The sequence below is a fragment of the Amborella trichopoda genome, chromosome 6 (genome assembly GCF_054954075.1).
Source record: "Amborella trichopoda isolate Santa Cruz 75 chromosome 6, AtrichopodaSantaCruz75HAP2 v2.0, whole genome shotgun sequence".
In the NCBI taxonomy this organism is placed as follows: Eukaryota; Viridiplantae; Streptophyta; class Magnoliopsida; order Amborellales; family Amborellaceae; genus Amborella; species Amborella trichopoda.
The window spans coordinates 12688656-12714500 of record NC_142341.1 but is presented as its reverse complement, the minus strand read 5'-3'; the positions used below and the strand labels follow the sequence as shown (position 1 = coordinate 12714500).

The following is a 25845-nucleotide window of genomic DNA, read 5'->3' as shown; positions in this document are numbered from 1 at the left end:
AATTTGGGCTAGTTTAAGAATTTTCATATACCAATTTGTCGGTTGCGCCATTTGATTGCCTCAACAAGTATTCCTTTCATTGCCAAAGAGGTCCCAAAATGCCAATCCAACGTAAATCAACTCCAATTTGTTTTAATGGAACTTTTCAAATTGCATTTCTCAGGGCAGGTGCGAAAAGAAGTTCACTCTCTCATTGCCACACCTCCTCTCTCTCTCTTTCTTGAATTGCATTTTGTCAGGGCAGGTGGGAAAAGAACATATATCTCTCTCTCTGCAAGGTGCTCCCCTTGCTTAAGTCTCTCTAGACCTAACCCAATCTCTACTGCCGCCCAAATCTCCCTCTCTATGGGGAGCCCCTGCTGCAAATATCTCTATCTAAAACCATTTTGGTTGGGAAAACCAGGCAAACCCCATCTCTATGTGCCACTCCACCCCCACACCCCCCCCCCCCCCCCCCCCCAACCAAAAAAAAAAAATCACTTGCGGCAATTCTCTATCATAGTTACCCACTCTTTCACCCGACCCATCGCTCTCTCTCTCTAATGAGATGCTTGCCTTATCTTGTCAAAGAAACTCTTTCTCCCTGTCTCAATGAAGCTCACCTAAATAATAGGCCCTCTAAATAATAAGCTCACCTAAATAATAAGCTCACCTAAATAATAGGCTCTCTAAGAAACTCAACCAAAATAATAGGCCCTCTCGCCATTGGTGCCCTTTTGACCCCATCCTCAATGAAACTCAAAATCTCTGCGTCAATGAAAATTTGGTTTCAACTAGTAAAAAACTTGGGGCATTCATGGGTAATTTTATCAGAATTTTAGAAATCCAGTAAGGAGGAAAGAGCATTTGAAGCTAGAATAATATCAAGAGCGTTTGGGGCTTTATGTAATGCAGACCGGTAGCTTTTTTACTGATTAACTCTAGAACGCTTTTCTCTACATCACAGGAGTGTACCATCCTTGGTAGCACTCCAACACCGATTAGACATTTTTTTTTTAAGTAATAAAAGACTGTTCTAATTTTATAGATAAAATGCACGTTTTATCTTTAATTTTAAAAATCACTGAACCTTTTTCCCATTTACTTTTTTGGGTTTCATAATTATTGAAGTGGCATATTTTTTAAGTATGAAGTAATCTTCATTATTTATTTACTTATTTATAAATTATTTTCTATTTTAATTTTATTTTTGGATATATTAAGTATTTTTCACTCCTTTTTTACTCATAATATACTTTCATTTTCATTTTATAACTTATTTATAAAAAGGATTTATTTATTTTTTGTGACTTTTTTCCTTCATTCTTCAACGGCACGGCACCATGGACTCATGATAGAGGGGGCTGCTTAAAATGAATTTGCTGGCTATTAATAAGTACTGGTTTGCAGTTTGAATGGCAAAATTCATGCACTTAGCTGAAGGATGGCCACCATGCATTGGGCCTAAGAGGCATGAGATGCATTAGGAGAGCGATGAGGCTACAAGTCTATTATCCAAGTGGTCCACAGTGAATGAAAATGCATTTGCCACAATAGTAGAGAGCATAAAAGATGCATATTGTCTGTCAATTTACTGGGGAAAAGGTATTATGTGAAAACTTCTGAAAAATATTGAGCTTTTTCTGGACACTGGATAGTACTTGCTTAACTGGAATCTTTTTCGCCTTTAGGAGCTGAGATGTTCTGCTTGCTTAATATTGGAGACTTGATCTCTTTTCCAGGATTTGATTACCAATGTACATTAAACCAGAGTTCCATAAAACTTCTTTAGAGAGAGGGAAAGAGAGATGAGAGAGAATTTATGGGCATAGAAAGAGCCCTTGAATGAAATGCATACAATTTATGCAACAGATTGGACATCGTATTGCTTTACATTGGTAATACAGATATAACAACCAGATAAAACTGCGATTTGCAAAAGGACAATCAAACAAAGTATGGAGTTTGAACATTTCCCAAGTGCAGTTCACACAGACCAATCAAAAATCCCTAGACAACAAATACCAAACTGCAAATGACAAAAAAAGCAACTTGGAAACTAAACAAACTGCAAATGACAAAAAAAGCAACTTGGAACTTAAACAACAAATATTCAGATTTGGTTAGGTGCATAATATATTAGAATTATTCTTAAATTATGCTAACAGCAATTTATTTAGAAAGAAGTGAGACTAATAACTCATATTTATTTACTTAATGTCCTTCACAATAATACACTGAAGATATTTATTTGATGTTACACTTTAAATGATAATAAAATTTATTATTTCAATCAAATCACATACAAGCATAGCATTTTTTGTCACAAATCTCCTTTTATTTCAATAAAAGAAAATGAATGAGGTGATTGAGCAGTTTTTTCTTTTTTCAGATATAGACAGAAATTCATGGAAATAGAGATCATTTTTTCTATTGTACACATTTCAAAACGATTATGGGTTAAACTCCCATAACCAATTGTGACAAATGTAGGATCAATCATACCTTACATTAAATGGTACCTTGGAAGCACTGGATTTAGAACTCCCTATTTGTAAATAATGCGAATTCGAGAATCTCTTTTCCTAAAAAATTTTTGGAAAATTGATTTGAATAATTATTGTTTTCTTTTTATTGATATATAAAATTTGCTTTTTTATGGATAGTCATTTATTGCTTTCTTTTTTTATTTAATCTATATTTATTGCTTCTTTTCCTTTAAAAATATAAAGAATATGGTGTGCTAACCTGTTGATGGTAGGGGAATGCCATCTCAAGCTCAAAAGAGCATTCCCCTACCATGAGATTGTGGCCGGACTGCAATCCTGCTCTATGAGGGTGCAATCACATTCCTTAAGAGATTGACCTTTCCCAGTCGTGCGAAGCCAGTTAACAACTAATTTCAGTATATTTTCTCTGACCTTTGTACTGGAAATATGTCCATCAAAGCATAAATATGCACTTATCACCATTTTCCACAGAATAATGATCTCTTCAATGTCCTATTTCCGGGTAAGTGTCAAAGTGTCATATTGTTTTCTTGTACTTGCACATCAATCAACCAAGAAAGATACAATTATTGTTTCTTAATTCTTTTGTACCTACACTCAACATAGATATAGTAGGATAGTTTAATCCATCTACTACCTCTCAAACTTTTGTATATTAGGCTGTTGTTATCTTGACTCTTCAATGAGGATACATATGCCCAGTAAAAATATATGCCCCGAGATTTGTCAGCAAGGAGCTGAACTCCAAAGCATCATACAAGGAACACAGAAATGATTTTCTTTTCCTTTAGATGGAAACTACATGAAAGGTCTAGCTGAACTCCAGCTGGATCTCCATGACTCCCTCCAACTGAAAACAATCTTCTAAACAACCCATAGGTGGAATGCAATTTGACGATAACAATATTTTCTATTTCAGTGTTAGCCCATTTCTTTGGCAAAGTGGTTATACTACTAACACAAAGTATAAAGCCACGCATGCAACAGGAAAAAATAACTGACTATCCGATTTCTTTCAATTGGTATGAGGGGGTGAGGTAAAAGGGCTTCCCAGTTCACTGATGAATGTTTAACCGTACCAAAATGTAGAACACTATAACATGAATCCTTTGAGTAGATTCGCATGCATGATTCAAGAGGTTTGAGGAATTGGAAAAAGTTGCAGTATACTTCATATTTACATGTTCCAAAATCAGAGAAAACCCAAGATAGCAAGGAAAGTACCTCAGTGATTTCTGACCAAATAGATAAGAAAATAGACCATAGAAACACCATGATAGAATCATGCACACTGACACGAAAAACGTCATGAAACCTCCACCCAGTCCAGCATATAGATACACCTGCACACAATGATACTTTCTAACATTCGTACTTGTAATTATCATATTTATAACGAAATATGATTTTAAGTATTCTTTTTAAACAGAATCTCACTGAAATAAAAAACTGATGAATTACATGTAGAAAGAATACATCTATCTGCAATGATAGCAACAGAAAATAGATACAAACTGATAATAAATACAACAGATAACACATAGTTTCAACTTAGAGGAATAGGGGGTCACACAACTTGAGTGTCCAATGTGGGGGGCCATAATATGCCGGCTGACCCATTCAGGGTTCATTTCAGAAATATTCACTTTTGAACAATGGACAGTTACGACTTAGGTGCACCAATGACCATTGATATCAATTGTTATCAATTGCATTAGCAGCCTACCATACTGTTTGCCATGTAATACATACTTTAAGCCATCTACAACATGTTTTCTTCATCATTTTAGACAAATAAATAATATTAAAGAGCTTTCTTCTTTACGAAAAAATTGTCATCCACATATCCTGACCTAACAGTATGCATATAAAGCCAGAGAGGGCATGAGAATTATTAGAATAGTTCCCTCCAACATTTTTTGAATGCCATGAATAGAGGATGAAAGGTAAATAGAAAAAGGTAATGGTCTTTTACCATAGACAAAGAAGAATAAAATCCAAAAGCTCCCCAATGGTGCCTCCCATCTAAGAGATCCTGTGGCCCATAAAAAAGTCACCAACTCAAAAATTCAATTGAAGTAAATCAAATGTGTTTTTAGTGAAATATTGAATAGAGAACAAATATTCAGAATAAGGATCAATGCCAAAGCCAAAAAAGATAGAAAAATGAAAATTAATTCGGCTAAAAACCATTTTCGTACCAACCATAGCAATGCAATGTCATTTTATTGACAAAAGTAATATCAGAAGGATAAAACTACTTGGTAACATGCTTCCTCCAAATTTCTCACAAATATCACATCATCTGCTCAATTGACATCCAATTGGTATTATATGCCAACCATTAAATACATTTCATCAGATACTATAAATAAGAAAAGTCTATATGCTATGAGCTAACATATATCCGAAATAGTTAAGGTTAGTTTCCATAGTACACAAAAACGCTAAACAAATACTAAGCCTAAACTTAAGTCATATGATAATCTATACAGTACATTGGAAACGAGAAAAGGTGACAAAGATGTTGTCAAATTAGCAAAAATGAGATAGAAAAGTGTAGGGATCTAGACTATATTGAATACATTACGAGTGAGGATCAAAGGGTCTTGAAGAAGGATGAAGAGGTCAACGAAAGATAGAGAATTTATTTTCAAAAATTATTAAATGACGAACACGATAGGGAACATAGCGATAGAAGGAACCGTTGGAATAACGAGGGCAGAGGTTATACATACTTTCGTAAGATTAGGATATCGAAAGTGAAAGAAGAATTGGAAAGGATGAAAATAATAAAGGCTTTAAGATCAGATGGTATCCCGATAGAGGTTTGGAAGTGCATGGGGGACATTGGCAATCACTAGCAGACCAAGCTGTTCAACAAGGTGTTGAGAACAAAAAAATGTCAAACGAATGGAGGAAAAGTATTGTGATACCTATTTACAAGAATAAAGGAGACATACAAAATTGTGCGAACTATAAAGAAATCAAACTTATGAGTCATACTATGAAGCTCGGGGAGAGTGATTGAGCAATGACTAAGGCATGAAACAAGTGTATCAAAAAACCAATTCGGTTTTATACCAGGGAGGTCAACAACCAAAGCTATTTTCCTACTTAGGCAACGGATTGAGAAGTTTAGGGCAAAGGGAAAAGACCTCCACATGGTCTCTATTGATCTAGAGAAAGCTTATGATAGAATACCTCAAGGTTTGATTTGCTGGGTGTTGAAAAAAAAAGGAGTCTCCAGACACTACATCAACTTGGTGAGAGATACAAATAATAGAGCGCTAACTAATGTATGAATAACTAGTTGAGAGATGAGTGAGTTTTCAGTGACAATAAGTCTGCATCAGGGATTAGCATTGAGCCTATGCCTCTGTCTTAGTTATGGACAACTTAACTAGACACTTACAAGATGCGCTACCGAGGTGTATGTTGTTCGCAAATAGCATAGTTTTGATCAATGAGACCTGAAACGACGTCAACACAAAGTTAGAACTTTGGTGGGATGTTTTAGAATCTAAAGGCTTTAAAATTACCCGGACTAAAATACAATATATGGAATGCAAGTTAGTAATAATAAGAGTAGAGATGAGGAAGTAGTTAAGATTGATGACGAGAAAATACCAAAAAGAGCGCACTTTCGATAATAATCCAAGAAAATGCATATATTGGGGAAGATATTGCATATAGAATTAGATATGGGTGGACGAAGTAGAGATGTGCAACCGGAATTTTATGTGATCACGACATACCAATGAAGCTGAAAGGCAAGTTCTATAGGACAGTTAGAAGACCAACATTGCTCTATGGGGTGGAATGTGGGTGGTCAAAAAACAATATATCCATAAAATTAGTGTAACAAACGCAAGTAGTTAAGATTGATGACAAGAAAATACCAAAACGAACCTACTTTTGATATCATTGATTAATAATCCAAGAAAATGGATAGATTGGGTTGCATATAAAATGAGATATGGGTGGGAGAAATGGAGATGTGCAATCGGAATTTTATGTGATCACGGTATAAAATGAAGCTGAAAGGCAAGTTCTATAGGACAGTTGGGAGACCAACATTGCTCTATGAGGTGGAATGTGGGCGGTCAAAAAACAATATATCCATAAAATTAGTGTAACGAATGCAAGTTAGTAATAATAAAAGTAGAGACGATGAAGTAGTTAAGATTGATGACCAGAAAATACCGAAAAGAACGTACTTTCGCTATCGTAGATTAATAATCCAAGAAAATTGATAGATTGGGGAAGATATTGCATATAGAATTAGATATGGGTGGGCAAAGTGGAGACGTGCAACCGGAATCTTATGTGATCGCAACATACCAATGAAGCTGAAAAGCACGTTCCATAGGACAGTTGTGAGATCAACATTGCTCTATGGGGTGGAATGTGGGCGGTCAAAAAACAATGTATCCATAAAATTAGTGTAATGAAGATGATGATGTTGAGATGGATGAGTGGCATGACAAGAGGGGATAGAATTCGAAATCAATACATTCAGGAAAATTTTGGGTGAGGCACCAATAGGCGAAAAGATGAGAGAGAGTAAACATAGGTGGGCTGGCCATGTGTGGTGCAGATCCAGTACAACACCTGCTAGAAGGTGGGAGTTAGCTCAAGTGGAATGCTCAAAAAAGACGAGGGGTAACTAGGCCAAAAAGGATATGGTTGAAAGTAGTGAGAAAATATATGGGGACTTATGGCTTCACTGAGGGTATGGCCCTTAATAGAGCAGAATGGAAGACCAAGATTTATTTAGCTGACCGTAATTAGTTGGGAAAAGGCTTTGATGATGATAATGATAATAATGATGATGATGTTAGTTTCCATAGTATGACAATGGAAAACACAAAAACAACTTAACCAAATTTGATACTCTATTAGGTCTAGTGTAAACAAACTAAATGTGAACCAACCTAATCGAAATATCAATGTTTTTTATGAGATGTATTCTTGTTTTTGCCCTTAGCTTGGATCAACTCATGGCCCCAATCAAGACTCATTTAACTCACTAAACAATAGTTTAATGGGTTACGTAGATTAATTAATCTACTTGTCCTTATCATCTTTGTGCTTTGTAAACTGCAATCTAGCATGGGTTTGTTTCATTCTAATTATTAGCTGATTCTAAATAAGCTTGAGATAAACCCAACAGTCCTCCCGATCTTTTGGTCTCGATTGAAGCCTAAAAGACATACCGATTAAAGGGATAATTGCAAACATAATTGGCAACTAAATTTGGATATTAAAAGGATAAACAAAATAGGAATCTAAGTGCTAAAAAGGAAGCCTGAGAAACAAAATCTAATCAAATAACTATATTACATGCAACGGTACAAGCTAAGAACGTGAAGCAAAAAGTCTTGGGGAAAATGAATCATTTTTTATGGGTTGCTCAATAAAGGGTGAGTTGGTAAGATAAGGAAGCAGTCTACCATATTTTTTGTTTTTTGATTGATCCCTACCCGATATGCTGATTGAAAAAGGATAACACATAACATAATTGCTGACTACATTTTGACAAGAACAGAGAAAATACAAAAAGAATATAGGTTGCTATAATACCAAACCCCGATCTAAAATACCAACTGCTTGGCCTTAGCAATCGCCGCAAGTGTGGTTCAGACAATTCAGTAAGGCAATGGTTGCTATTGGATTCCACAAGAGTAATTCTCGTTATTCCCTCTTGGTAAAGAGGAGACCTCAAGGTACAAGGTTTCTCCTTATTTATGTTGATGATATTGTGGTAACGGAAGATGATATGGACAACACATCCTCCTTCAAGACAACTCTTCACCAAGAATTTGACATTCAAAGATCTGAGGACCACTCAAGTACTTCTTGGGTAAGAATTTGTAACTTCTAGAAAGGGAATTTTATTTCGCAGCATAAGCAACCCTTGGTCTCTTATGGGAAACTGGGAAAGTAGATGTCAAACCTCTTTTTCACCTCACCCACTTGACCCTGATATCACCTCAGATGCAACTTCAAGAAAGGTCCTTAGCTATGTGGGCTTGTACCTGAGGCTGGTTGGTCGCATCATTTATCCGACCATTACACGACCTGTTATCATATGTAGTCAACATGGTCAACCGGTTTATGAACGCGCCATGATCTTCACATTTAGAGGCAGTTACACATTCTGAGATACTTAAAAAAGAATCCTAGTAAGGAACTTTCATTCAGGCGTAATTCTTCTACAGATTTATGTTGCCAAAAAAATGCTGACCGGGTCAGTTGCCCAGTTGATTGTAATCAACTAGTAGCTATTGCACCATCCTAGGGAAATTTGGTTGCATGGACATGAAAAAGGCAATACGATCGCAAGGTCAGGTGTGGAAGCAAAATATTGAGTAAACGCATCAAGAATATACAATCTTTGATGCTACAAGAGCTCCTAGTGCTATGGGAGTGCACATCACCTCACTTGTTCCCATGCACTTTGACAAGGCTGCTATCTCTTTCGCCACGAATACCATCTTTCAAGAGAGGACAAAGCACATTGATGTTGATTGTCAGGGGAAAACGTGGCAGACTCCATATACAATGACTGAAAGTCAACTAGCCAATATTTTTACCAAGCCACCGGGTCGATACTGCCTTCATACATTTATACGCAAGTCAAGCATTCATGACATACATGCACCAACTTGTGGGGAAATCTACGGTGTGTGTATGCTTTTCCATATGTAGTTCTTAGGACATATGGGACTTTCTCTTTCTTTAGTGCTGTTTTGTTATTCTTTAGGACTGATAAGTCCTTTTGCAATTTCTGTTGCAACTTATTATGTGTATGACTACATAAAACATAAACTCTAGGCCAATCTTCTAGCCTTTTATGTAGTCTCCTTTCCCCCTCACTTTGCAGTCTCTCTCTCAACGCGCCTTCTCTGCCTTCCTCTCTCTTGCTTTTCCTCCTCTCACTTGTAGTCATTGTTCTTAGGCCCACAAAATTTACATATACTTATGCTAATATTTTCCTTCAAGAGATGTCAGGACAAAAACGCATTAGGTAAAATGACGGCTAATCTATAAGGCTCCAATAGAAACTCTTGCCTAAGAAGGCCTGATAATACCTGAAAAAAGGACTCACCTGAACATATATGTCTTCCATAATCCGCCTTTTTCCTAAAAATTATGCAACACCAACACACAATAAAAATCAATACCAACCTCTTTGAATTTCTTCTCTCCATCCAAACCTGAAGAGCCATCATAGAAATAATTCTCAAGAAAATGATTGTCTCATTTCTTCTAAGACCATATGTCTTGTCAGTTTGTCTCTTGTTTCATCGATCTTTTTTGAGTTCACGCACCTTCCCTTTACGATAAACACATAAAATACTAATTTACAAAAAAGATAAACACATAAAATTCTTTCTAAAACATGTTCCCAATTAATATACTAAAAGCCCATACATCCTCATCTTCTTTCTCCATAATTTGACAAATTTTATTTTAAGAAGAAGTTCTCAAGAAAACCCCATTAAGGCCTTTATTTTACATTGCCTAAGACATCCTAAAGCTTACTAGCTAAGAATGTTCAAATAATACAAACTTCAAGCATCTCAGGAAATAAATACCTTGTGCTAAGCTTTTCTCTCTTCAAATTTTCGTACTTTCCAACTCAAGAAACTTGTCCCAAGATCTACAAGTACGAGTAAAGAGATCTATCCATTGATAAGAAGAAGAAAAAACGTGAACAGCGATTGGATTGATGGGAAAATAGAATCCTGGGTCGTAAACAGTGATTTGATTGATGATAAAGAAAGAGAATTCTTGGTTCACTTCTCATAAAGTGATCTATAAGTAAAGAACATTGACATCTGCTCAGGCAGTATGCACAAGACATACTAATGGTCTAGCTAGAAAAAGACTACATATCCAGGTTGTAGCTGAATGCAGCGAGTGTCATGTCGACTAGCGGAACAATCAACTCAGCTAATTCTCTTAGGAATCTTTTTTTAGTTGGCAGAAAGCCCGGGTACATCAAACGCCTTGAGCCTTTGGTAACACATTGTTTGAGATTGTGAAATCCAGAATGGTTCTGGGCGGCGAGGGAAGGAAGGGGGATGTTCACCTTTAGAATTGAAGTAGCACCTTTTGAATCTTAAGTTGTACTAGGAGAGTCGTGGCATTTTTTTTAAGTTCTGTTTGCCACCCTACTCATTGGAATATGTGTTCCTGCATGATATATTTCCCAATGGAGATCCCATAAACTATGCTGGCGAGATGAGGGTGTTCCATGGAATTTAATATCTCGTTGTGATGAAAGCCAGTTTGATTGTGACTGCCCTATGGAAAACTCGTTTAGCAAAGGAAGGTTGCAAATGTGTGCCTAACATTTGGGCCTCCTGTGTGCCTGAAAAAAGCATGCTGCCTTTGCGAAATGCATAGATACATATAAATGCCCGTAAGAATCACTCCAGAAAAGTACAACTGTATATCTACTTCAATATGCTTGGATTTGCTTAATTCTATAATAGGATTAGAACATTGCTTGGATTTGCTTAATTCTATAATAGGGTTAGAACGTTATGAGCATTTCATAAAATAAGAATAGCATCCTTATCTATTCTTAAATAACAAAAAAGACATACTGAATATGCTTATCATTACCAAAAAAATAAATTGTGACCTATAGAATTCCAGAAAGCAATCAAGGCCCTTTCTGTTTTTTTTGTCTTTAAAACAATCGAGGGAAGTTTTGCCTTGACATTCACCTATCCAGGTGGATTATGCCAGGTGGACATAAAGTTATGTAAGATATAACTGCCTAATAGTTTGGAATAACCCAATGGTTTGACGATAGATTTGATTTTCACCCACAAACTCGAACAAATTACGATTTTAAAGATTTGAAATTCCGATTCACTATCCATTTAGATTTTTCATCATCTCGGATCTCCTACACCCGAATTCGAGCGAAACATTGTTTGTGGGTGGGGGCTTTGATTCGGGTTGGCTGAGAAAGCTTTGATGAGGATTCAAGCCATGAATTTGCACCAAACATGAAGATTGGGGGATCCGTTCTCAAAATTTGGGCTAAATACCATTTTTTCTTTTTTTTTTTTTTTTTTTGAGAAAGTTTTTCAGAAATTTAAACTCATATGCTTGTTTTTTTTTCCTATATCAATTATCATTGATTTGTGAAAAGTATATACTTTTCTTTTACAGCTGTTTATGATTTTTCTGATTCTTCTATTTTACTATGTTTCACATGAACTTTTTCATATGTCATGTTTTATATATTTTTTTATTCTGCGTCACTTTTGTGGATTTTTGCTTTTTTTTCCGATTTTAGGGACTTCTTGGAATTTTTTCAAATTTTCTCTTAGGTTGTTTAGGGGCTTGGACCGCTGGACAACAGGCAAGTTGACTTGGACTTGGCCGAGTCACTCGGCCTGCAATGGAGTGAGTACCTTGCCAAGCCATGTTTTAGAATATTGTTTAGGAGACATAAGAGATCACTACCATTTTCATGGAAGCAATGGAAATGTTGATGGATTGGTGTACAATGGGCCCTCTTTTCTGATCTAAGTGAATTAGTGTGGGAGTCTCTCCCTTTTATTCTAACAGACCCCATCGAACAAGCCACTTGTCCTAGTTTTCATTCAGCAAAAAGTTAATTTCTTTAAAAAAGTAAACCAAAAACAACCCTGAATGAGGTATGAAGCCAAGAGGCTTACTAGCTTTCTATCCTATAATGCCATCAAATATTGGCATTTAGCTAATATGGTTCAAAGTAAGAATCAGAATAAGAAGACAAAATATAAATACATAATGGTCGCACAATAGAGTTACTGACCTGCCAAAGAAATGGCAACCCTCAAGAATCACCATCAAAATTGGGACAAAAATTCAAATGATGTTCAACATGATAATTTGCTTGTAAATAAAAGAAATTTTTTAATACAGATTGTTTTATATACAGTTTATTGATAAGACAGACAATGCTATATGGATTGAAGTTAGTACCTCCCTTGATTCTTTCAAAGATGCACCATCTAGCATTGGAGAATTTCCCCAGATAATTCTTGGAATCAGTAAGCCAGCAAATGAGCATGGGACGAACATCAAGAAGGCCAGTGATGGATGAGCAAACCTGTAAATGGGAAGTTTATTCTAATCAGCAGGTAAAAAGAATGCCCACCATGTAAACATAGCTGCATATGAATTCAACGTGAAGGAACAAGAATTCCTCAACAACTGCTAATATGACTTCTACACATCGTATGCATCTTAAAAATGTCATATGAAAAAAAAAAAATTCTATGAAAACAATTGTTATCTTGAACAATCCTACTATAAATTATTAAAAAGAACATTCATGTCAAGAAAAACTTAACCCTTCCACAACGACTCTTCTAACTATCATGACTATAACCTAATGAATGCAATTCTACACCCTCCAACCCATATCATTTGCCTAAAACACCAAACAAGCAACAGAACTATATCATGTCAAGAAAGAAGAGACAAACAAACACATGAGATCTCTTCATACAAGATATTGCACCCAATAGTTTGTGGTTTCAACAAATAGCCAGAGATTAACATAAATTCTAAGCAAAGATAGTTACTGAATGTTTGCACGTTATGTCCCAAAAGGTACATTACAACATAATAACATAAGAACTAAAGATTGAGTTTCAAGAACAGCTAAACACATAAAATGAGCTTATAATCAACAAGTTTTAGAAAGGTAAACATCAAGGTGCACAGCGCGAAGAGAAACAAAGATGTACACAATTGTTGCACGGAGGGGGCACTTCCGCCCCTTCATGAGCCATGTCAACCTCAGAATTCACATCATGGATAGTGTGCTGAAACATCAACTCCTGAGCAGCAACGTCCCTAATGTCTTACACTATTTGATTTCGCTTCAATTCCCAAAAGTAGTGTTACCAAGTTAAAGAGATCAATTTTGAACAAAAACAAAGCCGGCGAGATGGTGTTTTCTCACAAAGTTTTTGTAAGTCTTTGGAGGAATTAGGTTGAAATGGTTGAGGAAGTCCACAAGGCTCGAAGAAGTTCGTGCGGTTGAGACTTCCACTTCCCTAATTCCAAGGACTAATGTATTGAAAGATACTACAGAATATGAGCCAATCAGCCACATAGATGACTCTACAAGACTCTGACCAAAAATCCATGAGGTCATTCCCTTCCTCGTATCTGTGTTAGATGGATTTTCAGTGCATGAGCAAGTTATACTTCCATTTCTTTCAATCAACAAAATGGCATCCTTCATGCGCATACATCATTACATTTGAAGAACAGTGACCATGACATCCCTACATGGTTCTCCCTATTAAACAATACTTAGTTAAGAGTTTGGCAGATTACATGTATATTCTTTATGGAAAACGAACTGTAGATTCCTCTTCAAACCTTTTAAATAACCCAGTCCAAGTGACCAACAGATGCATAAACACCTTATGTGGTAATGAAGGTGATGACTGCAGTCTTTGTTTTCACTGTCACCAACATTAATCTAATCTAGCATTTATCATCAATTTCTTGCTCATATAAACCGACATGCAACTGGACCAGTAACAAGGTGTTTTTAACTAGGAAACTTTGGGTGTTTTTAACTAGGAAACTTTGGCAATGGTCAAGGGAATTCCAACTAAGGAAGCACCATGGTTGTGATCCAACTATAGTGGGGAACTTCTAGGAACAGAGATAAGATGTTCAGTTAAATAGCAAACACAGGGTATTCAAGCTGGATAAGGGGCACAAAGGTCATGGACATAACTACATTCCTCCAGTGCAATAGAATGAGAAATAACTTGCTAGAAAAGCTAAAGAGGACCGCCAAAGGTCTGGTACAATGCCACGACTGGCATTGTGGGAAATGGTAGTATGATCCATATTGTCATCATAACAGCATAGTTGTACGGGTCACTGCCCAAACAATGAGATGGGCACTGATGGTGGCAAAGCCAGTCCCACACAATGGATCATTAATTCAATCATGTGTCACACTATCCACCCTTGACCATCCAACCAATTGAGGAAACAGTGATTAGCCCTATAACCATGCTTTTATTATGATTATATAGATTGCCGGGATTATATACTATTTATCTTTGGTACAAAGACTTCATAATCATCCCTAGCTGTCAAGTGTGAAATTTAATAGCTTGAGGTGTATCACAAAGTTTAAAATTTTCTTTTAAACTTTGAGCCCCATCATGGCACACCCCCGACATCCCAATTTCGCATCCAACTGCCAAGGATGATTATGATTTCATTGTATTAAAGGTAAATAGTCTTATTTTATACTTTTCTTTATATACCAAGATAGCTCCTTTGCTAGAATACATTTGAAGATAAGATTAGAAAGCAAGTGAACCTAAAGAAAATGGTTAAGGAAAATATACAAAATGGAATAAAGAAAATGGTTAAGAAAAATATATAAAATGGTATAAAAATTACAACGCAACAAGCAAGAAGATCCTTACCAATTCATAGTGTTACTTGAGATCAGCAATCTAAAAATTGAAAAGACAACGGGAATAATAACTGCCAGAAGAATTGCAAAGGTATGCAATAGTAGTCCTGTAGAAATAAGCAATAAAAACTTCAGTTAAATTATACATATAAAAACCCAAAATCAAAGTCATAAAAGAGATCCATGAGAATATGGTGGCTCAAGTTGGTTTTTTTCATAAACTCAACGATAATGCTAAATTTATAGTTTGCATTTAGAAGGGGTAAGTCTATTTTTCATGTAATAACCCTTAAGCATGTTGAACACAAAATGAGTTATGGAAACAATAACTTTATATACATCATTTTTTTGAAACAATAACATTGTCAGTCCCAATACCAAGCCCGATGAGAAAGGAGGGTTGTGTTAGGTTTGCAGCTAGGGGCAAAAATTTTACCACATAATCCAGATCCAATGCTATATGCATTGTACTGGCATCCATGTGCAGTGAAGTGAGAAATGAGCAAGTGTGAGCGAGGCATTCCCTGGAAGGGACGGGCCACAATGACGCTTGGTTTTTTTTTTTTTTGGGTAAGTCAGTGGGGAAGAAGGCCCCTTACCCTTTTTTAATTAATAAAAAAGCAAAGAAAAACATTTAAGATACAACCCTTTGGTAGGGCACTTGCGCCAGATCATGTAATAAAAGAGAGGAAAGAAAATCAGGTGGTCTATGGTGCCACATAGTAGCACCGGGACCACACGATGACGCCGGGTTGCAATGATAAGTAGGCAAGGATTCCCGCGCAATTTTGGATAAGCGCGGGTAAAGAAGCTAGTCCAAGAGAATAAGATTCATCTAGCCATATGGAATGTAGGAACTCTAACTGGTAAGAGGATGGAGTAAGTGGATACAGTGAGACAAAGGAGAGTTAATGTAGCTTGCATACAGGAAACTAAGTGGAAAAGGAAATTAATAGATACAAACTTTGGTATATAAGAAAGAAAAATTATAGAAATGGTGTAAGCATAACAGTAGACAAAGATATAAGGATAAAATAGTTGATATTAAGAGAGTAGGTGATAGGTTTCTATTAATAAAACTTGTGTTAGGGGATGAAATAGTGCTTATCCACTACAGTACGACTAGAGGATAGAACTAAAAGATATTTTTGAGAGGACATGGATGGACTACTCCAAGGAATAATAAAAGGAGAAAAAAGGTAGTAGAGGATGCAAAAGGGTATATGGAAGATATAGATTTGGGGAAAGCAATCAGATGGGTGATCCTATTCTTAATTTTGCTATGGCTTATGGCCTAGCAATAGCAAATACCTACTTTTAAAAAAAAAAAGATGAACATTTAATAACCTACAAAGTGGATTTTATAAAAGCCAGATAGACCTTTTTCTAGTTAAGACAGCACAAAAACCATCACATAAAGAGTGCAACGTTATCCAAAGAAAGAGTTTGACCACACAATATATGCCTATGGTTATGAATGCAAGCACGAAGAGATGGAAAATGAGTCAAATTAATAGGTGTCCAAGAACCAGGTGGTGGAATTTAAAACCGAAGAATATACTTTATATAGAAACAAATTGTTAAAACTTGGAAGAACATAAAAATTCCAAAAAGAACTCTATGAAAATAGTAAGGCTAAGCTTAAAGCATATAATGATTTATACAAAAAATTGGGGAGAAGAGAAGGGGAAAAAAATGTCTTCAAACTAGCAAAATTGAGAGAGAGGAAGTCTAAGGATGTAGATCAATGTTAAATGCATTAAGAGTGATCCAAGGGTCTTGGTGACGGATGACAAGGTCAAAGAAAGGTAGAGAATTTATTCTCAAACATTGTCAAATGATGACCACTTTAGGAGAACAAAGTTAGAAGGAACCTTTGACATAAATGAGGTTGGAAGTCACAAATACATACATTCATAGGATTAGGATATTTGAAGTAAAAGAAGCTTTGGGAAAGATAAAGATAGGAAAGGCTTTATGACCAGATGGTATACCACTAGAGGTTTGGAAGTAATAGTGTATAAAACCAAGTCCAAGTGACATAACTTAAGAACTTTTCTCAATTCAATACAAGAATGTTTCAATTACATCAATCTTACATTGACACATAAAACCAAGTCCAAGTGACATAACTTAAAAGCATTTCTCATTTCAATACAACAATGTTTCAATTACATCCATCTTACATTGACATATACAATTCCAGACACCAAACTTGGCTTCTAATACACTTAAAAAGAAAATTACAACTCTAATTGATCCCTCAACTTAGTCCAAGACACAAGATACACTAAGGAGATTGATTAAACACATGACAATACACTTGATCTCAAAACTTACAGCAACAAACAAAATACATTGCCAAACTACAGACATTGCCAAATAATACGCTACTTTGAAATTACATCATACACTACAAATTCAATCTCCTCCTTTACCAAATATAAATATTATACGTGCTTAATTGATTTGATCATGGGAAGCCGTGCATTGGGCTCATATTTGCTCTGTTTACAACCGTAGTTCATAGCTATGTATCATGGGATGACTTCTAGATGGTAATAACATATAGGCCAATTTTGCATCATCAAATTGAGAAGAAATTGAGTATCATATCTTCTACACTTTCATGTCACATTCCAACATATGAGACCAACTTAATAAATAGGATCCAATAATGAGGGGAAAACGAGGGAGATAAGAGAGCTCAAATCACTCTCAATTTGGTGACAAATGGAATAGTAGGATCTAATAATAAGGGGAAAATGTCGGAGATACAAGAGCTTAAATCACACTCAATTTGGTGAATAATGAAATAGTATGGGCATGGAGATTAGGGCATAATTCCTCTCAAAATCTCACCAAAATAATCAATAAGATAATGAATTATTTAGCTAAATTGGATAAAAAATTGTAGAGAAACAACCAATTAAATCTCAACAAAACACTATAAAAAAATCTCTTTGAACTTAGATTAATCAATTAGAAATCAAATCATGGGACGTCATACGTTGAGCTCATTTTGCCCTGTTTACAGCTGTAGGTCTTAGCTATGTACCATGGGAAGACTTCTAGATGGTAATAAGATACATTCCAATTTCGCATCATCAAATTGAGAAGCAATTAAGCATCAGATCTTCCACACTTTCATGGTACATTCCAACATATGAGAGGACGTAACAAATAGGATCCAATAATGAGAGGAAACGTGGGAGATTAGAGAGCTCAAATCGCTCCCAATTTGGGGAGCAATGGAATAGTATGGGTATGGAGATTAGGGCATAATTCTCCTCTCAAAATCTCACCAAAATAATCAATAAGATAGTTAATTAATTAGCTGATTTAGATTTAAAAATTGTAGAGAAAATCAACCAATTTCTTTGAACTTGGATCAATCAATTAGGAATCAAATCATCAACCTCAAGGAACAATTTAAACTCAAGATCTCATAAATCAAATGAAATTAGATCATCATATCTTGCTGTAAATGTGGATTTACAACTATAAAAAAACTTCATGAAAAGATTTGATGATGATCTCTTCAAAGAATCAAATATCCATGGAGCTAGGTCTCCATCTAAGCTTGAGATCAAGCCCCAATGGAGCTTTGATGGAGTTTCTCTCACTAGATCCTCATATCTAACTTTCTTTCTCTCACTAGGACGTTTCCCTAATGATGAAGAAGAATATAAAGGCTAGAGGAGGGCACGCCCCTCTCTTGGAGAAAGTTTCTCTCATTAAATTAAGAAGATGAGTGAGAGAAGAGAGGAAGAGCGAGAGATAGAAATATGAAGGCGTACCTCTCTCTTGAAGGTATTTCTCTCACTAAAACCTTTAATATGGAAGAGAGAGAGAGAGCATTGGGGCATGACTCTTTTAGAGGGAGAGAGAGAGAGAGAGAAAGAGAGAATGAGTTATGTTCCAAAATGAGAGATTGAGGGGGTATTTATAATGTTTAGGGTAGAAATGCTTTAGATGAGTTAATCTTGGCCATTGAAGTTCATCATCTAAGGCTACAAAGAAAGGCTTAATCGTAGCCTTCCATATTCCATCATGTCATCTTGATGTGTGCAAGGGATTAAAACACATTTATCCTCCATTTATTCCATAATTCCCTCCAAATTCCCCTTTTATAAAAAGCTCGTGATATTTTGAAATAATCAAACTAGAAATTAAAGTTAGAGGTATATAACCTTGAGATAATTAGGCAGAATTTTTAGAAAAATTCAAATTTAATACTTTCCCTCCATTTTAAAAGAGCACGTGTAGCCAATCATATAGTGGCACAGGTGTGAGCTAGTTAAATGGATTTCTACAATTGTCCTTAGGGTTTTAATCGAAATATCAAACCATATGCCCCTTCTAAAGGAGCTCACACATGTGCACAAAACTCAAGTCCACACAAAAAACATGTGCCTAAATTCAATTTTTCATTTTTCAAAAATCCACAAAATTACACAATTAAATACCCCACTTGAATACAACAATTGTCAATATGCCAAAGGGATTTATGGGGTTTGACATCATCCCCCTACCACCTCCATGTGGGGCTGATGTGGAGGCCCCCATGTCAACATGGACACCCATTGGCCATTTAGGTGTCCCGTACGGGTCTCAGGGTGTCTGTCCTTCATTGTCATTCTACATAAAAAAATCTAATAATTCATTTTTCTACTTCGAAAAAATCCAGAAAAATCTCCAAAAATTCTTAAAAAATCATTTAGTCATGCTCCTTCAAAATAAATCATTTTGGCACCATTTATAACATTTTGAAGGGGAATAAGGATCCTATAGAGATGAATTAGCCATCAAAGCACTCCACTCGGCTAGACTCGAAATCCAAGTCACCTTCTCAGTATTACCCAACAAACTAATGACCCACAATGCTAATTAGAGGCTCACAATATACTTTATCAAAGTCAAACCAATGGGTAACTTTGAATCTCTGAGCTTTAGTGGATTACAGGTGCACCCTAGAGAACATGCAAACATAGGGTGCGAGGGTTTCTCTCTTGGCACATATGCATGTTTCTTCACAGTGGAATCCTTGAAGGGCGGCTTCCCATTTTGCAACTGTTAATGCACATGCTATGAGAAGGTTCCATGAGTCAGGGATTTAGGCTTATGTCCTCTCAAAACCTTAACCTTCCCAAACAGGGCTAAATTGCACAAAATACTCAAGCTCATATCATCATCAGTCGATCACAGACACAATGCTCTAGCCATCACATAGCCATGAGGCAAAAATCAATAATTGACCCTGATTGAGATAACCCACAACCCTCTCGGTGTCTCTCACATATCTACACATCAGCCTCATAACTTTCTCAGGGTTATGTGACTCTTAGTCCCAGTGCGCCAAGATCCTAGAGTGACATCGCTCTAGTACACTCCGTCTGTGATCAAGAGCTATAACATGTTTGGGTTACAAGGCCTTGAAAGGCCACAACTCCAACAAGAAATTCATGGGAGAGATTGGTAAGTTCACCAAGTTTTTCAACAAGATTTTGAGAACAAAAAAAATGCCAGACAAATAGAAAAAAGTATTCAGTGCTTATTCACAAAAACAAAATAGGTATACAAAGTGCACAAACCATCGAAGGTTCAAATTATGAGCCACACTATGAACCTATGGGAGAGAGTGATTGAGCAATGACTATGACATGAAGTGTGTGTATCAGAAAATGAGTTTAGTTTTATGCTAAGGAGGTCAACCGTTGAGGCTATTTCCTACTTAGGAAATTGATCAAAAAGTTTAAGGACAAAAGAAAAGACTTCAACATCGTCTTTATTGATTTAAAAAAACCATAGATAGGGTACCTAGGAAGTTAATTTGGTGGATGTTGGAAGAGAAAAGAATATTTAAAGGATATATTTTCATGGAGAGGGATATGTATGAAGAAGCATTAGCTATTGTGAGGACAACTTGTGGAGAGACAAGTGAGTTTTCAGTGATAGTAAGTCTACAACAAGGGTTAGCGTTGAGTCATATCTCTTTCCTTTGGTTATAAACGAGTTAATTAAACATCTATAGGATGAGGCACCATGGTGTATGTTGATTGATGGACCTAGAGAGACCGCGTCGATGCAAAGTTAGACCTTTGGAGAGATGCTCTAGAATTTAAAGGTTTTAAAGGAGAGATGCTCTAGAATTAAAGGTTTTAAAATTAATCATATTAAGATCAAATATATAGAATGTAAGTAAAATAATAATAGGACTAGAAGATTTAGTTAAGATTGATGGCCAAGTATTACCTAAAAAGATTATTTTTTATATCTTGGATAGGTAGTTCATGAGAATGGAGAGATTTAGGAAGATATCGTGCATAAAATTACAGCTAGAGACAAAGTGGATATGTGCTTCTAGAGTCTTATATGATCATCACATACCGTTGAAACTGAAGGAGAAGCTCTATAAGACAGCTGTAAGGTCAACCACGCTTTACATGACAAAATATTGGGCAATCAAGAAACAACATGTCTATAGAATGAGTGTCACGAAGATGAGGATGTTGAGATGGATGAGTGGCAAGACAAGAAAGGACAAAATTTGGACTTTAAACTTTCTCATAACTTATCCCAAGCCCGAGTAAAGGAGTTGGATTGTGTTAGATAGACAGTCGACATAAAACTTTGCCAAAACTTTACATAAATCCTAAATCTACATTAATTTTGGAGGTATGCTCTAGAATCTAAAGATTTTAAAATTAGTCCGACTAAGACAGAGTATATAGAATACAAATTTAATAATAACAAGGGTAGAGACGAAGAAGTAATTAAGATTGACAGCCAAGAAATATCAAAAAGAACGCACTTTTGATATCTTGGGAGGCCAGCTTTGCTTTGTGGGGAGTAATGTTGGGTTGTCAAGAAACAACACACCCATAAGATGAGTGTAGTTGAGATGAGGACGTTGAGATGGATGAGTGGCAAGACAAGAAAGGATAGAATTCGAAATGAATACATTCAAATAAACTTAGGAGTAGCTTTAATAGGTGTAGCTTTAATAGGCGGTAAGATAAGTGAAAATAGACTTAGGTAGGTTGGCCATGTGCAGCACAGACCTAGTACAATACCTGTTAGAAGGTGCGAGTTGGTTCAAGTGGAAGTCTCAAAAAGGGCATGGGGTAGGCCCAAAAGGACATGGTCAATAGTGAGAAAAGATATAACGGCTTATAGCCTCACTACGGCTATAACCCTTGATAGAGCATAATGATGGACCAGGATTTGTGTAACCGACCCCGAAAAATTGAGAAAAGGCTCTGATTATGATGATGACATTCGAGATATCTTAGGGGCAACTCTAATAGGTAATAAAATGAGAGAAAGTAGACTTAGATGGTTTGGCCATGCGCAGTGTGAACTTAGAATAACACAAGTAATGAGGGGTAATTTGGTTCAAGTGGAAGACTCTAAAAGGGCAATGGGAATGCTCAAAAAGAAATTGATGAAGAGAAATGCTGACTTAAGGTCCAACTGATGGTATGGCCCTTGATAGAGAGGAATGACAAACAAGATTCATGTAGCAAACCCCAAATAGTTAGCATAAGGCTCAAATAATGACGACAGTGACTTTTTACAAAAAAATTTATGGAATTTGAGCTTATTTTATTCGTTTGGGCTAAAAGTACAGTAAGCAGGAACTTTGAGACCTAAACCCTAAATCCTAAACATAGCCACTAAATCTACACCTTTAACTAATCAATCAAGATTTATAATTGACGCTCACAACAAGAAAAATGCACTTCCACATCGTCATAAAAAGAAATGGCTGAGAAGTGGAATAGTTTCACTCTTTGAAGGCACACTGGGGAACAGGTCCTATGGAGATGAGGTGGAGACTATAGCTTATAAGACTAGAGCACATGGCTGTGAACCACTTGTCTACAATAGAAAGTTCAGATCTAAAGTGGAGAAATCAAGATTTACGGTTCTATGAAGTTCAACTGCCTAAATATAGTTGTTAGTGCATGTGCACACAAGAAAGTAGGCATGATTATTTCCTGGACACCACCAATCATAAATTGGAACCAGATGCTCTTTTTGGATGGCACTCGAATTCTCAATAAGGGTGATTCCTTTTAGATAACTTGCAATCACAATGTTCAAATTTGCACTGCAGCTAATTCATAGAACCAAAGATCAGATGGCTGCTACAGATACTGACTAATATATAACAGTAGACTTTTAACATAACTAAATGTATCACAAAGGTTTCTTCTCAATCTAAATTGTCCAAAATGTACCTAGAAGTCCAGCATATTTTGAGGCTGCCTAATGCTGGAACGTTGTATATAATTCCAAATCATAGAAAAGGGATGAAATATGCCTTCCTCTAAATAATGTGGTTGTGGCTGATGTTAGATAGTTGGAACAATTCAGAAAGTTGAGAAATTGCATGTTTTCAATCCTTGTAATGGTCATACACCCCTTACATAAAGTCACGACTAGCTTTATCACTAATACTGCCATGGTACATTTACATGATTACAATACATCCCTGCCGCATATAAAATGATTATAGATCCCCCTAAGAGGAAAAAGCAAGGAGAGGGAAAGGATGATAGGGATCTTGAATTAGCAGCCCTTCTGCTTGACATACTTGACTGCCTTGAAGTACGAGACCCATACAATGGCATGCATAACATATCTTAATGACCGTAATACACCTCTGTCATAAACCTCAAACTATTGTGCAACAGATAAGCAAATATAAGCATCGATCTCAAATTATGGTGTAGCAATCATCAACTTGCTCTTGTGAGAATGTATATCCATTTGGGACTAGCTCAAAGGACTCCTCAAGATCAATCAATGTCATACTCTTGACAATAGTACAAGATATCCAAGAAATCCATCTTAACTGAGGTTTATCTCATAAAGCAATTAAAAATACAACCACCAAAATATAAGTGACAAAAGAAAAGTGAAAGAGATTGATTCAAGAGAGAGAGACTTTTAGAAATAGAAGTGTAGGAGAGAGGAAGAGAGTCATGTTGAGGGAAGAAATGGAAGAAGAGAACAAGAGAGAGGGGTCACAGTGCTGTCTCATGGACACCCACGTCCCACTTAAACGTGTACGTATGTTATTTAGTTTTAACAATATGTTTAAGTACAATAGAGTCCTTTATAGAAGGGAAAAGACAAATATGTCCTTATGAAATGAGAAAAGACAGTTAAGTCCCTAAGAACTTAAATATAGGAGAAAGTAAGTATAAACTTTGGAATTCACAACAATCAAGCTGGTGCATAGATATCAGTCATCCTAGCTTGCTTAAGGTCACTTGTAATCGAGGTTTTCCAGCAGCCTTGGTAAAAATATCTGCTAGCTAATCTTTTGTTTTAACATATGGTGTACAGATATCTTTGTTAGCAACGCCTTCTCGGATAAAATGTTGAACCACTTCTATATGCTTAGTTATGCTTAGTTCATGCTGGACCAGATTATGAGCCATACTGATAGTAGTTTTGTTATCAAGACAGACCCCTTCACAGGAATACCAAGTTCTTGTCAAAGAACTTTTAGCCAGAGAAATTCAGAAGCACCATGAGCCATGGATATGTACTCAGCCTCTGCACCAGCTATGAATGATTGCTTTTAACTCCTCCAAGTTACAAGATTACCTCCAATAAAGTGCAATAGCTGGATGTTCACCTTCAGTAGTTAGCCAATCAGGTGTGTGCTCATGTGTATGTGTGTGACTCCATGCACAAGACGATATTAGATAAAGCCAAACAAACACAAGCAAACCAACAATTATATATTAATATGCAAGGTAAATGAGTACACCGACCAAATCTAGGATGCGTTCGCACAAGCCCAGGTGTGGTCAAGCAGACCCTATTAGACAACTGGCTTATATGACACTAGAGGATGCCTCGCCGCCACTCCATCAGCAATTGGACGACAGGAAAAAGAGTATTGGTGAATATTTGCCACGAGGGTGAACACGGGAGGAAAACACCTTTTTATGCTCTGATTTATATGATACCAGAAGGGGAGTCAAACCCTAATCTCGGTAGCCCAAGACCCAAGAGTGTGGGTTAAAATGCCTTGTGTGGGTCGAGTTGTATGGTTAGGCATGATCTAGGTATGGAGGTTGGTTTTTTCTTTTTTCTTTTTTTTAAGGGAAGTTATTAGATGGATTAAGGTTTGGTTCAAAGGATTTAAGGTTAACCAAGAAAAAGACAACTAGGATTAAGGTATGGGTTAAGTGTAAAGACTTAACTAAGACCGTAACTATGGTAAGGGGTAGGGTTAAGGTATGGTTAAGTGTAGAGACTTAACTAGGGTCGTAACTATTGTAAGGGGTAGGGTCCTAAATATGATTAGATAAGGGCTAAGGTTTCTCTCACTAAACATTTCTCTCTCCTAAAATAAAAGTGTTGGAGTTTCTCTCATTAGCCAAACCAAAAAAAATCTCTTATGCAAATGGAGGGAAATGAAGGGTGAGGCCTTCATATAGAAAGGCCTTTGAACATGGGTAGAATAATAGCAATTGGACCCATTGATGGGTGAAAAATTAAAAATAAATCCCGTGTAAAAAGAAAAATGACCAAATTAAGACTCCACAGTGTCCCAATGGCCATACTAAATGCTAAAAAATGGAGCCTCATCTCATACCTATGCTATGGAGCCTTCGCTCTTCATCCTTCGGTGTTGGATGGATGATCCAACACTAGAAAAACATAAATTTTATGCGAAAACTCTCAGATCCGACGAGCTTTTGGGCTATTGTTGATTTTGGGCTTCCATTCACTTTTTTTCTTAAGCTTGTTTTGATCGATCTTGTGGAACATTGTCATCTGTTATTATTAAAATGCTGAAAAATCAAAAAGGGTGCTACCATGATCGTTTTGCAACAAGAATCGCTGAAA

The 25845-nt window shown here is 36.3% G+C and overlaps 1 protein-coding gene across 4 annotated transcripts in view; it reads right to left on the bottom strand.

Moving 5' to 3' along the window:
- The window catches only part of LOC18438147 (Zn-dependent exopeptidases superfamily protein), a 97381-nt gene that overhangs the window by 33351 nt on the left and 38185 nt on the right, over window positions 1-25845 (bottom strand). For all 4 annotated transcript variants that reach the window (XR_016057517.1, XR_016057518.1, XM_020669833.2 and 1 more), the window contains exons 11-14: window positions 14978-15074; window positions 12489-12615; window positions 4465-4524; window positions 3714-3832 (exon numbers count right to left, since the gene is read on the bottom strand). Coding sequence is in view for 2 of the 4 variants with exons in the window: in XM_020669833.2 (XP_020525492.1) it covers window positions 3714-3832; window positions 4465-4524; window positions 12489-12615; window positions 14978-15074 (403 nt within the window). In the remaining 2 variants the exon portion in view is untranslated. The remainder of the gene's footprint in view (window positions 1-3713; window positions 3833-4464; window positions 4525-12488; window positions 12616-14977; window positions 15075-25845) is intronic.